Source organism: Rousettus aegyptiacus, unplaced genomic scaffold (genome assembly GCF_014176215.1).
Source record: "Rousettus aegyptiacus isolate mRouAeg1 unplaced genomic scaffold, mRouAeg1.p scaffold_m13_p_8, whole genome shotgun sequence".
Classification (NCBI taxonomy): domain Eukaryota; kingdom Metazoa; phylum Chordata; class Mammalia; order Chiroptera; family Pteropodidae; genus Rousettus; species Rousettus aegyptiacus.
The window spans coordinates 11,406,383-11,422,803 of NW_023416311.1; the positions used below are offsets into that span (position 1 = coordinate 11,406,383).

The 16,421-nt window shown below is 43.8% G+C and overlaps 1 protein-coding gene across 26 annotated transcripts in view; it reads right to left on the reverse strand.

The window, feature by feature from the left end:
- The window catches only part of RBFOX1 (RNA binding fox-1 homolog 1), a 1,358,182-nt gene that overhangs the window by 536,312 nt on the left and 805,449 nt on the right, over window positions 1–16,421 (reverse strand). Inside the window, exon 1 of one of the 26 annotated variants that reach the window (XM_036226167.1) lies at window positions 3,704–4,287. The exons of the other annotated variants lie outside the window; for them this stretch is intronic. Within the exon in view, the coding sequence (XP_036082060.1) occupies window positions 3,704–3,721 (18 nt within the window). The 5' untranslated portion in view covers window positions 3,722–4,287. Of the gene's footprint in view, window positions 1–3,703; window positions 4,288–16,421 lie in introns of those variants that run through there. 26 annotated transcript variants of the gene reach the window in all.

Consider the following 16,421-nt stretch of genomic DNA (forward strand, 5'->3'; position numbering starts at 1 on the left):
AGAAAGAATGATGCATTTTTGTTTATTCCGTTTTGTTTTTTTAAGTGCTTTAAATTGGCAGAAGCAGCAATGCTCCCTACCAAGGTAGCTGTATCTCTCCCTGTTCTTCCAACATCACTCTGAAACACTTTACTTGTTGCTTTTCTCTACCCATTTAAAGCCTAGATATGTAGGTATAAAGTCCTGTTTATAAAAGGCTGGGGATAAATTATAAAATGAGAAGTAAGTTAAGAAAACTTTAAAATTGCCATATTTCAGCTATGAGTAAAAAGAACAGAAGAAGAACTCTTGGTACATCAAAGAGAAATGTCAGTAAGGATAACATGGAGATGGTTCTTTATTTTAAGAGAAAAAAGAAATAAAAAGAAATGAGAAGTTCCCAAAGTCAAAAACGAACACCCACTGCAGTGGAGTTTAAGTTGGGAACTACTTTGTCCACGTGAGGGTTCAGGTAACTGGTGTCTTATCTCTGAATTAAATGAGCAAGGACCAATTTCCAGCTTGTTCTGCCCAGTCCAGGAAGATGCAGCTCCACTGTATCCCAAGAAAGACTAATGCTGGTAGAATGAAATAACCACAGTTGAGCTGCAGGCTACACTGGCCAAGAGGGCTTTATCTTACTGTACGTCATGGGTAGCCAGTAAAAGTAATTTCCCTGATCTGGAAGTCCCCAGAGAAAGCTGTTTCTCTACTGTACCTGAGTTTGGTGAATCGAAACCACCCAGAAGTTAGCAAATGGTGCTGGAGAACTCAACTTCCTTTTTCCTGTACCAACCAACCTGTCCTCACACAGGGGAAATAAAGCACAATGAAAACAACTCGTCTTGGTTTTTTTTTTTATAGGCAAGAACTTCTTAAAGAAATTTAAGGAAAGAGTATGCCAATGTTAGATGGGGCTACAGGATTTTGATATTGCATATCTGCAATTATATTATCAGACGGGCTTATGGGAGCTACGCTGTGTTTTTAATCAGTACTGTTCCAAAGCACTCTATTGCCTTCCTCCTCTGAGACGATCCCGACACAGAAATAACACCGAGTGGGTAGAGGAGAAATAAAGAAAACTCTGCCCCACCTGTTCCCATGCCTCCCCCCAACAAAAAGTTTCCAATCTTAATGAAAACATGCTGACTTAAATCATGTGCTACTAACACAGACAGGTGTGTGAAAAGAGCCTGCTTAACAAATTTAAGAAACAATGACAGGAAGCAACTGAACATGGAATCTGTTTGACTGTATCTCCATGTCCCTTCGTTTTCCTTTCTATATCCATAAGAGAGCAGCAAACACTATTTTCATGCATGGGTATAGCCGAGGCTCATTCTTCTAAAGCAAGATGAGCTCTTAAACAGAGATATCGGCCACATTTAGAGTATCTTTATTTACAGACTGGAAGGCGATAGCAGAGGCTCCACATTAAAAAAAAAAGAAGAAGAAAAGAACGGAAAAGCCCTCCAACTTCACAGCGTTAATGCTAGCTCGCTAATTCATATCTCCTTAAACAGCATGGTTCCAGCTGTTCCCTTTAAAGTCTCTGCCATTTTTTTTTTTTTTTGAATGCAGAACAACAACAACAACAACAAAATCTGAATTAAAGATGTAAATAGAATCCTTGAGCACAGGGCAGGGAGGTAGCATCCGTTTTCCAATTTGATAAATGCAGTTAATAAAAACACGTCAGCACCGGAAAGCACTGGTCAGAAAGAGGAAAGTAGGGATTGGAGAGGCCCTGCTTTTAAAAGTCAAGAACTAATGAGGTATCTCGGGTTAGCCAGGTTTCAAGACCTGGGACAGGGCCTGGGAATGCCACGCTTTCCCTCCCTCTGCTTTGCGTTGCAAACGTGTCACATGTGTGAGAGAGCCGGTAAACTTCATAAATAAAAGCAACGACACCACTTAGCAACTCGGAGGAGTGTGACCACTAAGCCATTACCCATCATAGTCTAAAGGAATTGAAATCTGTTTACCATTAACCCGAATCCACTCACAAAATCAGAACCAAAATAGACGCCTTTCCCTGAAATACTAGCATAGTTAGTTCCTTAATAACGGATGCTGTGATCCCATGTGACAAATTTGTTAGTGCTTCAAAGTCAACATTGGTAAATATTGAAAATTTTAATCGTTTCTACCTCCTCCAACAAAAAATAAGCGTTATGAGGATGCAGTGTTTTTAGGTAAAACTATGTTAAATTTAAGCTGGCTTTACACCATTTAGTGATTGTATATTTTCAAACACCTCTTTGATGACAGGCAAGTTTGAGAGAAAACTTGCCCTAAAATGAAAACAAAATCATAATAGAAATAGTCTGTCCCCAACTGGGAGATTTCATTGTATTAAACTATGCAAAAACAAGCTAGGTGGAAATGGAGCTAAAGTCCCTACGAAAAAAAAACATCCAAAAGAAAAGGGGGATGAGAGAAAAAAAATCTAAATCACAAAGCTCACTGAGGGGTAAGGCAGGCTGAGAGAGCACCGGAGGTCAAAGAACAACGTGATTAAGAAAGAATTCAACACAGAGGCTTTCTTCCTCACAGCAAAGGCAAGTTCATGGATCTGAGTTGAACCAGAAGTGTGATTGGAGGGAGGAGGATAAAAAGAGATTTTTCTAAGTATGCCGAACAACGGAAAACAACAGTGATGACAATGCTGATGAAAAACAGAGGTAAAGTGTCACTTCGCAAATGGAAGTGCCACCCTCCCCTGGAGAAGCAGGAAATACCCTGTCTTTTAACATGAAATCATAGAGCTAGGTCTTTGGTCACTGGGCTGAGAAATGCTTACAAGTCCTCCAGTGGCCAAACTAAACCAGGACACGTATTTGTCCTCCAAAATGTGATTCTGGAATTTTTCTAAGCCTTTCCTGCCAGAGTACCATTTTTAAAATTGTCAACGGTTAAATATTGTGATTCATAAGTATGGGTTACCACTTCAATGCTTTTATGTTAATGCCATCTCCTGGGGACAAAGACCAACCAACAAACAATAACTATATAATATTTATCAGTAAGCCAGAACAAGTACGTGGAAATCCACCTTTTGCCAAGACCAGTCTCATAAAATGCATAAATGCAAACACACATCTGGTTAAGGCGAATAAAATATACCACTCTCATCTACAACTCTCAGCCCACAAATGACAGATAAGTAGTCACTCATGAGAGAACAAGACAAAACAAACAAATAAACAAACAAGCCACCACCACCCAGAACAGTTCATCCTTGGTAGTTAAATGAAAGCCCACACAGCTAGCTACAAGTGATGCAGGATTTGCTTCATGCCTAAACCGGCTTCTCCAGCCCTTTTCTCTCTTTTCCTTTTATTCTTCTGAATTCACCATCATGGTGTTTCAAGCAAAGGAGAAGGCATGCATTCCCCCCACCCGCACATTTTTTTTTTTTTTTTGGTTTCCTTTTTGCAACTGAAAATAAAATTGCAGCTTAATGCTAATGAACTAGGTCTTGCCTGAAGTCCCACTGGAAATGGAGGCACATGTCCTGTAACAGGGCGAGATTATTCTGCCACAAGCATAATCACCTTACACAAAATGCGATTACTCTGGGCCGCAATCTTTATCCCCGAAGTCAATTTTTTAATCAGAAAGAGAGAGAGAGAGAGACAGAGACAGAGAGAGAGAGAGAGAGAGAGAGAGAGAGAGAGAGAGAGAGAGAGAGAGAGAGAGAGAGAGAGAGACTACCTACCCACAAATACATCATCATCTTGAAAGAGAAATCAAGGGGTCTCTGTCAGCAAACAGAAGTCTCCTTACTTCACCAAGAGTATCTGGAAGAAAATCTGAAACCAGTGGGTAGAAAAATCTTGCCTTTTTCTGTCAAGTCCTTAGAGCCCCTCTTCTTTCCTTAAACAAGGTTTGTTGTGCTTGTTTACGAGTTTATGAGGATAGCATTCCTTCAGTGGCACTGTGTGTGATGTGACTTGCTTCAGGCTGCCTCTCTCTCTTTCTCTCTTTTTCCTTCCTAACTCTTGCCTTTCCTCTCTTTCCTGTCAAGGCTGCTTAGGTAACAAATTCTTGGTGTGGCTGCTTAATGAGCAAATCCGGATACTTTAGGCAGCCAGCAACAGTGGCGAATACAAACACTGATGTTGCCGGTGGTATTAGTAATAATAGCGACGGTGTGATCATAGACAGGCGGGAGCTACACGGTTCCCCGATGGCTGGTGGGAGGTTCACGGAAGTCCCCACTGGTGGGATTTACAGGCAGGCGGCCGATCCTCTTGAGGCAAGCCCATCTGCACGGGGTTGCTGACTCTGGGAGGCCAGCATCTGAGAAAAAAAATTTTTTTTAACTCAAAGTAAAGCTCCAGCCGCAGAGAAAAGAACATGAGCAGCAACCCGGCTTCCCCCTTTATCTCTTTAAATGTACTTCAGATAAAAGCAGCATCCAGTCCGGTCAAGGCCTCCCCAGACTCTTTATACCACTCGGCTCAGCACACTTGTCTACAGCCATCTACCGACTCCGCCGTGTCATTGCGGGCTGGGAGGCTGCCGGCCGCCTGCCCGCGCCGCAGCTGCCGCCTGCCCATGGCTGTGCAGGGCTCGGAGCCAGAGTGTGTACCGGGAAACGGCGTGGCGAGGAACCGGGGACGCGGGAGACGGGGGAGGGGTGAGGTGGGGGATGGGCCGTGGAGGCTTCTGTGCCAATTCAGCAAATCAAAAGCAAAACCAAACCCCGCTAACTAAACCCAGCAAATGGAAAGCTGCAAAGAAGACTTGCTAGCACCAATGTTTAGCCTTCCTAACCTACAGATGAAGAGTGTATGTGTGCCCTGGTTGTAAGACCAGATTTTATTTTGTGGGGAGGGGGGGTGAGGAATGTGGGGGGCTGAGTGTGTATTTCTTCTCCCTTCTCACCCACCCTTTGCGACTGCAGACCTGGAAATGTTGCAGTGTACATAAAACTTAATCATTTCGACAGGCTCTCCTTACAAAAACCTACAGGCTTGGGTGCACAGCTAAGATTTCCTGAAATTATCCAAATTTTTTTTTCTTCCCTGAATCAATTCTCCTTTATTAGTTGTTCTTTTTAATCCATTTTAAATTGTACACTTTATCTTGAAAATTATCTCCATTACTGAAATACGTGAACGAGAGGATGGGGAATGCAATTTGCCTGGCATATTAATTGATGCAGTGCTCAATTATTGATATATGGATAAAGGAGGAATTAATATTAAAATGCATCTTGTACATTAGGGGAGAGGGGGGGAAAATTCTCTGGCTTAGGTCTGAGTTTTGACCATTAGTTATATATTTATACATCACACAGAGGAACCACTTAACTGAACCCCTACTTGATTTACATTTCTGCCTAAAACTGCACGAGGTGAAATGTCACCTAAATAATTAAAACGCATTAGCTAAATTGTGGACTTATCTGCAGCACTGGGCAGGTGGCGAAGCACCTGTTAAAAAAGCCCATTGGTAGTCCCATCAGGACTCCTAATGGCCAAGCAGTTTTGAGAGAACCAACGCTAAGCCATGCCATTAAAAATGTGTGTAGGGGTGGAGGGAGGCAGGGATGGAGAGATCCTCAGAGCTAGCTACCACTAGGCAGCAAGAAAATAACCAAACAGTCACCGACTGGTAAAATATCACTCACTCATGCCCATCGCCCTATCAACTTACAGCATTTTTGAGGCTCTTGAGTCTCAGCAAATAGGATCTGGAGCAGGGTGGCCAACTGCTCTGGTTTGCAGGGGCAAACTGTATTTATTTTTAAATTTCCTTCAGCTCAAGCCTAAGTCAAGTTATATATATTGGTGGTTCATTTGACCAGTAGAGTGGTGTCTTTTCATTTAATTGTATCTGAATAACTTGAATTATGCTCTCCTGTTCAACAAAGACCCAGCTGTCTTGATTGTGCTGTACCAAGTCTGCCACATTCATTCACTCGCCTGAGTTTTGCATTTGAGTTCATGACCTTTGGATCTGAAGCACGCAGGAGAGCTTAGTACAGATGGGTGAGATATTAGAACACCTGAAAGGTGTTCTGGTACAGTGGCGGTGCCTTTGAGAGTTAAGGGGGCTCCAGAGGATGTATGGGGTGGACCTCTCTGAGTCCCAAAAAGAAGATGGTTGCCCAGAGCCCATAGGCAGGCAGGATACTAAGTGCTAGGCTTTCCAGCTTCACGAGAGATCCATCATCTCTAGGTATGATAGTGAAGCAACTGAACCACAAAGCCAAGAGAAACCATGGGCATAGGATAGCAGATGCTGCCATGATAACCACTGTCAACTGGTGGTCCATGACCCATCTCCAATGCCTCCTTGGGAATGCAGTTTGCACCACACGGATCTTTGCTCACGCTTAGGAAAAGGGAGGGCTACGAGATAACTTCGAAGCAAATGGGTAGGATAGGAGATGAACTCAAAATTAAGTCGATTCCACATAAATAATGAAATTAATTATACACTGAACTACTGATTTAATGAACAGACTTATCAAACAGGCTCTAAGAAAGCTAACAAAGGAATATGTCTGACTCATGGAGAAGTGGATACAGTCTAGATTTGGTAGTCTATAGCGACTCGAGGCATCAGTACCTATCATGTCTTATTTCTGTTTGTTTGTTCGTTTGCTCTTTACATTTAATCTTCAACTTTGTTAGCATAAACGATTCCCCCATTTGTGCTTTCTCTTCCTCTTCTCAGCTTGTACTCGTTCATCCTCCCAAATATTTGACCATGTGGCCCCTCTGCAAGGAATGAGATTCACCCAAGATGGGGAAACATTTTATCACTGCGACAGGAGCAGGAGACAGCTGTTTCCCATAAATCAAGTTTGGGAGAAGTTAAGATCCTTCTACCCTGGAGTCCAGAGGTTAAACAGACAGAATGGAGCGTTCAGTAGGCTGCCCCCCGGGGGCATCAGCAAATTATTTTTATGTTTGAAATTCCTTTTAACCGATTTGATTATTCAATCAATTTCTCAAACCTTGATCCTTGAAATAAGCAGACTGACATTTTCTATTTACTGCCAACTCCCGAACTTCCATTTTAAATCATTTTAATAACAAAGTAAACATGCTCAAATATTCAATTCAAAACCAATTCTTCCCCTACCCCCCATTTAAAGCCTGGCTGATAAGCCAGGAGCTGCTTTCATAGTGGATATATGTAAAGCTCTTTATTCTCATGCTCAAATGGGAATTATTTTTAAATAATCAATCCAGTTATCAATTATCAGCTTAGCACCATAATTAATCAATTGCAAAGCAATGGCAGAAAAGCAACACCGATTAAGCTATTGGTGACCTATCTGTTCAAGTGACTTCTAATCTGCTACAAAAATCGAAATCCACTCTGAAATATTAGACCATATAGTTCAACCAACATCGGACTTTCCACTTTATGAAAGGAAGTCTTCATTAAGAAACCGAGTTACTAAGCACTAAACTGAATGTGAAAAATCGCTTGAGAAACCCAACTTAATCAGTGCTGAGACCTTAACTGAATATGCTATCACAGTGCTCTTCATTGACAGACACACTACGTTCTGTTAGAACGAAGGGCTCATTTTGAGCCAGGGGTACAACAGCAGCAATACACTTGCGCCAAAATCCTACCATGAGGCCCACGCTCCACTAAGACAGTCCGAAGAGCATCTGGACACCAATGAATGACCTCCAGAGAGGATCGTCGGCATCCTATAGAGACGTGTAGCCACCCCTGCGATTAACCAGGTAGGATGAGAAGAATCTGAGTATTTCTTCTTCCCCTTAAAACCACGTGGTTACAATTCTGAGCTCTCTGGACATGTGGGCAAATCAGATTCTTCCCTGTCAGAGGAAGTTTCAGCAATTCCTACCACAACCTCCCAAAGACCAGTGTGTCTTCAAGGAATATTTAGGCCACCAAAAAGATGGATCTTGACAGGGGGATGAACAGACATATCTTAATAAATAAGGCAGTTTTATTACTGGCTTCTCCAAGCAGGCATTATACAAATCATCCATGTTGATGAGGTCAAGGTCATTTGATATGATTTTTTAAAAAATATTTATTATGAAATACTTAAAATATGTAATTTTTATAAAATCTGAACAACCATAAAACCATCACTTAATTACCAAACCCTTAGCTGAAGATACAGAGTGTGTAGTGAAGAGCTCAATATATACTGAATCGATGAACAAATTAATTAGTCACACATATAAATATTGCCCTCCATATAAAAACTGCTGCTACTTCTATTCCCATAATTAGTGAGGAAGGAGCACTCTTATTTTTCCAGCAACGGAGATGAATTTCTCTAAAGCCAAGCACATCATCCCTTTGGTTTCCCTATGAGGAGCAGCCAAAGGAACACTGGCCAAGGTTTAGGACATAAACTATGGTAACAGAATGGAAATTATACCCATGTTCTGCGACTTAATAAGGCCAGTGTGGCTGGAGCCAGCGACTGGCACGAGCCAAGACTGGAGAATGAAGTGTGGACCACTTTAACGCAGAGCCTTAGTCATCACAGGGTGTGGTCTGGGTTATGCTCCAAGAGCAATGAGAAGCCACCAGGGGAGTTCAGCTAGCGGATGACTTATTTCAAAGGTCCTCCTGGCCGCTCATGGTGAACTATGGCCTTGAGCCAAAGTGAGTGACAAGGCCAGTCAGGAGTTTGCTGCAGTCCTCTGGGCAATAAACAATGGTGGCCTGGACCAGGTGGCGATGGGGAGGGTTTAACGGCACAGTGTCATCAGTCATGCAGAGCATATCCTGACACCAATGGTTCACATGGCAACCAATTCCAAAATGTTGACATGCAGCTGGACAAAATCAAGTTGGCAGTGCACCCCAAGAGAACACGGACCGGGATCGGAGGACATCAAGTCGGCAAATCACCGAGGATTCTCTGACATGGCCAGAGAGCTTAAGGTACCACAGGGATAGTGATCTGCAAACTTTATAACAAACGTGAAGAAGAAAAATACACATTTCCCAGAGACTGAGGCTCTGTTAAATTTGTTCAATACAAATAGTCATTTCTTTGGCATTGAAATCATAGTGCAGGCAGTTCTGCCAGAATAAAGACAGGTTGCTCATTATGAGGACTGGGTGGCGAAAGAAGCTACTGGAAAATGGGCCAGGGATCGGAGGAAAACAACCTATTTACAGCAGTGTTCAACAATCTGCTGAGATATCACAGTCAGGATCTCTGCCACTGCTTGTCCTCTCTGTGTGAATTTATCAGAGATCAATGCAAACTTCCTGGTGGCTCCCGAAATTAAATGGAAATGGAACATTTTATTTACTTCGCTTTTACTTTTTGATTGAAGCATAACATTGATACAGTAAAGTGCACTGATCTTTATTTTTTATTGTGGCGAAACATATGTAAACATAAGATGGATATAAAATGCGTAATATGAACATTTTTTAGTGTACACTTTACCTGCATCAAGTTCATTCACGTTGTCATGCAACCATCATCACCATCCACCTCCAGAAATGTTTTCATCTTGCAAAAGTGAAATTTTGTACCCTTTATACAATAACTTCCCATTTTCCTTTTCCCCCAGCTCCTGCCAACTGCCATTCCGTAAGGTGCACTCATCTTCAGTGTACAGTTTCACACACACATGCACACACATGCACACACACACACACACACACACACACACACACACACACCCTATGTAACCACCAGTCCAAGCAAGAGTTTGAATGTATCAAGCATGCCAGAAGTCTGCCTCCCGCCAAACTGGACAAGGTTTATTTTTCTCTCTCATCCTCCTGGTTTTCTCTCCATCACAATGCAAAAGCCTTTATGAGGTACTTATTCACTATGGCATTTTATTTGTCTTTATACAGAGGGAGAGAAACAGATGTGACACTGCCTCTATATTCCCTAAGAATTTACAGCCCGACTTTGACAAGGAAGGACTCCGAGTTCCTGAATGTCTGTCTTCTTCTGTGCCTGGGGCTTGTGCTGCATGACCAAATGCAGAGGCACAAAGCATAAACCGGTTCCGCCTATGCAGAACTCCCCAAAGACGTGGGTGCATGGCGTTTTAAATCTGCCCACCCAGTGCCCACCCCCATGCTTCTTCTAGGAACGTATAAACCACTGGTCTTCCCTTAGGATATCTGCTCAGGACAACCCTCGGTCTGCATGGTCCGGTCAGAGCTGAGCCAGCTGCGGGAGTGGGCCAGGGAGGCTGGGCGTGGTCAATGAACACAGGCAGCTCCTGGCCATAGGGGTTGGTGTAGAGATGGGAGTCAGGAAATCTGGTTTTGACCCTACATCTGACCTCCAAGAGCTGTGCAATCCTGGGTGTGTCAGGGAACCTCCATGGACATCAGTGATACGATGGGAAAGATAATCTCAACTGGCAGACTTAATGAAACATCCAACGTGAAATCATGAACGTACTACGTAGTATAGTGTGAACACTCGATGAGTCACATGCATTTGCATTCATGCTCATATAAAATAATCCTTATTTTTATTTTTATTTATTTTTACATTAAAGTGTTCTAAAATGATGCCCCTCTAGCCTATAAGCTCTTTGCTGTCTTATTTACTTCCATATTTCTAACGTCTGACACATCATGGATCCTTACTAAACGTGTTGGACCGATAAACAAGGTGATGTAGTTCCTGCTTTTAAATGCTGATCCCGCTCTTATCTTGTCCCTGTGTTGTGTTTCGCAGAAACAAAATAGAGACTGTTACGATTTGGCTTCCACCCCTTGCTTCCTCCATGCTGTGTGTGGCCCCAGAGGTGGTCTGAAGTCCCTCGGAAGTCACAGAGCTGGGGCCCCAGCAAACATTCTTGCTCCCTAAGGACCAATGGCCACCAAAGATCCCAGGTGGTCCTGCTATTGTGACTGGGACACTATGTGGCAGAAACATACAACTGTAGAGATCTCCTGCTCTCTCTCATGGGTTGAATTGTGTCCCCCAAAAGATGCACTGCAGCCCTAATGCCCAGCATCTCAAACTGTGACCTTATTTGGGAATAGGGTCTTAGCGGAGAGAGTCAGGTTAAAACAAAGTCAGTAGGTTGGGCCCTTATCCCAAATGACTGGTGTCCTCATAAAACAGGGAAATTTGGACACAGACACAGACATGCACAGAAGGAAAATGATGTGACAACGCACAGCAGGAAGACAGCCATCGGACTGGCCCGATGCACCAACCAGCCGAGGAACGCCCGAGATTGGGGGCGTACGCTGGAAGCCGGGAGAGGCGGGAAGGGGTCGCCCCTGGAGAGCGGCTGGAGACCACGGCCCCTCAGCTTCGGACATCAAACTCTGGAACTGCGAGACAGCGAACACCTGCTGTTTTAAGCCCCGCTGTGTTTGTACGTTATTTAGACAGCCCTAGAAAATTAACACGCCGGCTTCCTATGGGGATATTCACAAGAACGTCCACGTGGTTTGCGGAAAAAACCATTTTACGAAGCCGAACCATACCCGGTTTAGGTCATTTCCCAGGGTGATGGTTAAAACGGGCTCCGCTGACTCCATAATCTCCCACGTCCTGGACACCAGAAGCTCTGACGACTGAGAGCTCCTCCCCATTTCTCCGCAGGAAATCTCCGATGGTTGACATCCAGAGGGCACGAAGATGTACAAGCGGGAGCAGCACGTGTCCAAGGGAAGGAGTGTCCAGCGGCACAGAGCGGTACAGGCGAGAAAACCCCGAAAGACGCTCGCCTGTGTCGGGAGGGGCGGAGGACCACGCGAGCGAGGGGCCCAGTAACTCAGGGACCACTGCGGACCCTTGAGTTTCCCTTTCTCACGACTTAATGAGTTGAGCGAACGCGTCGGCTCCTCAATAAACCCACAATCTCAAGTTTCTTAAAAGGGATGCTAATGGACTGGGAGGACTTGGTTGTAGCCGGAAGCACATTTCAAAAGTACATTTTGTTTATATTAAAACCTCATTTAAGTATCAGTTCAAGGGAGAGCTGTGAACAGAGCAAGTTTAATATGACTAATACTTGCACAATCTCGGAACATTCCATTTCCATCCGCCCGAGAGATACAGTTTTAAAAACATTTCGACATCACTAATATGGTAAGATGCTACTAATACAGCACAAATTATAACTAGAAGACACAAACATGATACTGAATATTTGCTGAGGAACTTAGCAGCGAATTTGATCCGTGTGCTAATACGATGACAGGTTGCAAACACCGGCATTCCACCGCACCGTCTCCCCGTTAGTCCGTGTTTATGATGTTACAAATGGCACAGTTATCCACAGATTAATCTCTGAGACTTCCACCCCTTGATGCTAATAAATGCACCAGCTTTGCCGCCTACACGGACCTAAAATTCTCATTTTGGCTTTCTCAAGAAAATCCATCACATAAAACCCATTGCGGTTTGCAAAACAGCATTTACTTTGGTCAGTTAAACATAAAGATCGCCAATATATTCTGAAGCTATTGGACTGACGGTACCTTGCCCATTGATGCCAAGATCCCCCTCATGGATTGTCTGAACAAGGACCAGCCTGATTGGAGTGCCATGTGAGCCACTGGAAAAAGCTGCTTGCTCAGAGGAATAATTCCCTCTGAGCTAAAACTCCACGGGCGTTGAAAAGGTTTCTGGGCAGAAGATTGTGGATGCATCAGGAGAAATCTGTGCTGGGCAAACCTCTGGGGTCTTATCCACTAAACGGCCCTGCTCCAAAAAATCAGACCGATGTCTTGCCCATCCCTCCCACCCACACCTACTAACAGCATACACTTCCAAGCTGTTCTAGAAATGCAGTGTTAGAGACTGTTCAGGGGAGTAACTGTCTAAGACAACAACCCACAGCCTGTTTCCTGGTCTCGAGAGAGGCAACACTACTTAAGCCGTACACAGAAAGCTATGTCGTTATCCCCGGGGCTCACAAGAGGTGCATGAGTAGGCAGATCGACCAAGACACTGGGATGGGACTTGAAAGTGGTGAACCCATAACACGTACATTTATATGGGTGCTAAAAAAACAAACAAACGAACAAACAAAAAAACGCAAAGCAGCACAACACCCAAAACTTTCCACTTCACAACCCTTTTCTAGAGTTTCTTTGGTTTTCAAAAGTTTCTTTATAAGGTCCCTCGGTATGGTGTTTCTTTATATTTAGACAGCTTGTTCTTTCCTGTGTTCTCAGGATGTACAGGTTGATGTTTTTACCAAATTTGGAAACATTTTGGCCATTATTTCTTCGAATATTTTTCTGTCCCATTTTCCGTCTCTCCTCTCGATTTGGAATACAACTGCATGTATTTAAATGCTCGATATTTGCCACAGGTCCCTGAGACTTTGTTCTGTTCTTTGTCAATACCTTTCCTTTTCTCCGTTCCTCGATTCTATTGTTCACTTCTATCTAGCGGACTGCGTAGCTCTTTACTTTGCCTTAAAAGCGAGATACCTACTTTCCTGGTGGTGTGTATAGCAGATGCTCGGCACAAGCTTTAGAATAACATAATCGCGACGCCGAAGAACAGATATTTCTCTGCATGGAAGCTTCGGCTTGGCTCGTGAAGAACCCATGATGTGTTAAACTGGATGGGACTCATATTTTCCATGCTTGGGGTGAAGATGTCCTCACGAAGGGCTTGCCTGTTTATTGGGGAGTTCATTTCTCTTAATGGAAAATGTAGCTAGAGGAAAACTTGACAACAGACTGCTCTAGGCAAAATTGCATGCACTCAAAATTTCCAAATTCCAAGCTGAGTCCTGCTCACTGGTTCCTGAACCACCCCCACCCCCAACCCAGCCACACTCTCATCAGCTCTGTTTTCTAGCAATTTGGTGTTTATGTAGTTAGAGTCCAATTTCCTAATCTGTAGCACCTGAGTAGCTGAGCAGGGAAAATGGCTAAATATCAAATCTTTAGTTTGAGGCAACTTTTGAGAAGTATTCTGGGCATGATGCCCTTGGCTATTTGGAAAATTATGTTTCCTAGGGCTGTGCTCCCAAATCACTTTATGCAAAGGGAGATGGCTCTGCATAAGAATATTTAGGAGCAAATAAGCAAAACCAGGTTAATCAAAACCACTTAAACATTAATTCAGCTATCTTGAAAAGCGCTCTGTGTTTAATTCAGACATCTATAAAGAACTGCCTTTGGCTTAAATGTCAAACTATATATGCAATCGAGATCAAGGGTGTACAACCACTGAGAATAACACTATAAACATTGCCAAAATTATTCAAATGTCTAAGTCGTTATCAGCAAAACATTCTGCAAGTGTTTGTATCTGCTACATCTCAGGCAGAGACACTTTCAGAAGTCATGACTCCACACTCTCTATCCAGGAAGGTTTCCACATTGTCTGCAAAGCAACCTTTACATCGGAAATCACAGTGGAGCAGATGTGAAGGTGCACACCTGGAAGAGTGAAAACGCTAGTCTCCTCACCTGTGAGGGGGCGGGCTAACGAGTGAGCACATAAAGGCAGCACAATGGAGAATCTAACCGCTCAGAACCTCTTGCTGGGTGGAACTGCGAAGCGATGGTGTCTCTCATTATGGCAGCGGTACTGTTTCAGCATGGACTCCCCAGAAGCCGAGCCGGGGTAAATGCACGTGTTCACAGTACATCTGGGAGACGAGCTAAGGAAATATCATTAGAGGAACAAAGTGGGAGGAAGCCCATGAGGGGTGATTAACGTGAAAATGACCACTATAGGAGACGGGCATTTAATCCTATTGTGGAACTCTGGGAAAACGGTGGTGGGTCCTCCTTAAAGCAACTTCACCCGAGGGGTGAGGAAGCTAGGGCACTGATTCCCCAAATCCTTGTCCATCCTGAGCTGAGTGCTTCTTCCAGGGGGTGTTAATTCCCAGAAGACTGTGGCTTGCTCTGTGTACGAGTAAAATGCAACCCCACAGCCAGAAAAACAGCCCCCATGAAGAGTTTCATCAGCGTTTTTGGTAAGTCATCCTTAGCACATAGAGGCAGGTGATGACAGAGAAAGTTGGGGCCCCAGAAGCACCTGCTAGAGGCATTCCCGGGAGCCTTTAGAATAATTCATTCATTCATTCATTCATTCACATGTTTTAGTCAACACTTGGGTGACATAAAAATGATTATAGTTTAAGTAATTTTTACCTATTTTATATACTTTGAGTAGAAATCTACGGAACAACTAGATAATGAAATAATATCAAAGGGTCAGTACTATTAAAGACTGAAATTCTCACAAAGCTTTACTTCTTACTGCTGGACCTCAGTGGGGAGGAACCAAAGGCTGGTGGGAACTGCGAGAAAGGAGGTTCAAAGGACAGGCATAGGTGATTCTTGTGCCATTGACAGTCTTGGGCTGCTCTTAATGGTGGTTCTGGATGCTCTGGCCCCTGTCTTCAGAAATTCTGCATGAACGTGGATGTCGCTGATCCCAGATCACAGAGCAAACGTATGCAACGTGTGAACACAGAAGCAGAATCAGTCCACTCAGAGCAGGGATAGTGCATCAATAATGTGCCAGGATCCGGGACCACATGATCTTTATCCACTGGTGTTAGTCTGTGTATGTTATGGTACCTGGCAAATGGGGTTTTGCAGACGGAACTAATATTATGGGTCTTTAAACAGGGAGATCATCCTGGATTATCTGAGTGGACCCCAGGTAATCGCAGGAACACTTAAAAGCAGACGAGGAATATGTCAGAGGGATGCAATGAAAGAAGAGGCAGGAGAAACTCAACCCATGAGAGGTACTCAATCTGCCATGCCTGGCCTTGAAGCTAGAAGACACGTACTAAGGAACAAGAGGCCTTGGCTCACAGCCAGCACGGAAATGGAGATCTCAGCTCCAAGACCGCGGAGAACTCGATTCTGCCAATCAAAATGAGCAAAGAAACACATTCTCCCCTAGAGTCCCCACAAGAACATAGCCTCACTAGCACCCAGATTTTAGCCCAGTGAGGGCCCCGTTGGACTTCTGACCTAAATAACGGCAAGCTAATAAACCACTGCTTGTACAGTAATTTATTTAGGACGGCGATAGAAAAATAATACGAATAGATTCCAATGTGAGCACCATCTCTGAGATATTCATTTTGGCTCCCTAGAAAGACTCTGTTTAAATGAAGCTTCCAAGGTCACCTTCTGGTTTTGTGAATAGAATCCCTCGATTAGTTGGCAGGGCCAGCCTCAGAGCCATGGACCCATGAGGCTGACCTTCGCCATGCCTGGTATAGATGCTCTGTGTGGTCCTTACACAACAGAAATTTATTTTCTCACAATGCTGGAGGATAGATGTCTGAGATGAAGATGTGGGTGGGGCTGATTCTTTCTGAGGCCTCTTCTCGCAGCTCGAAGGTGGATGCCCTCTCCCTGATTCTCATGTGGTCTTCCTTCTAGATGCCTCTGTGCTTTAATCTCCTCTTTTTATAAAGACACCAGTCATACTGGATTCCAGCCCAACCATAAGATTTCATTTTACCTCT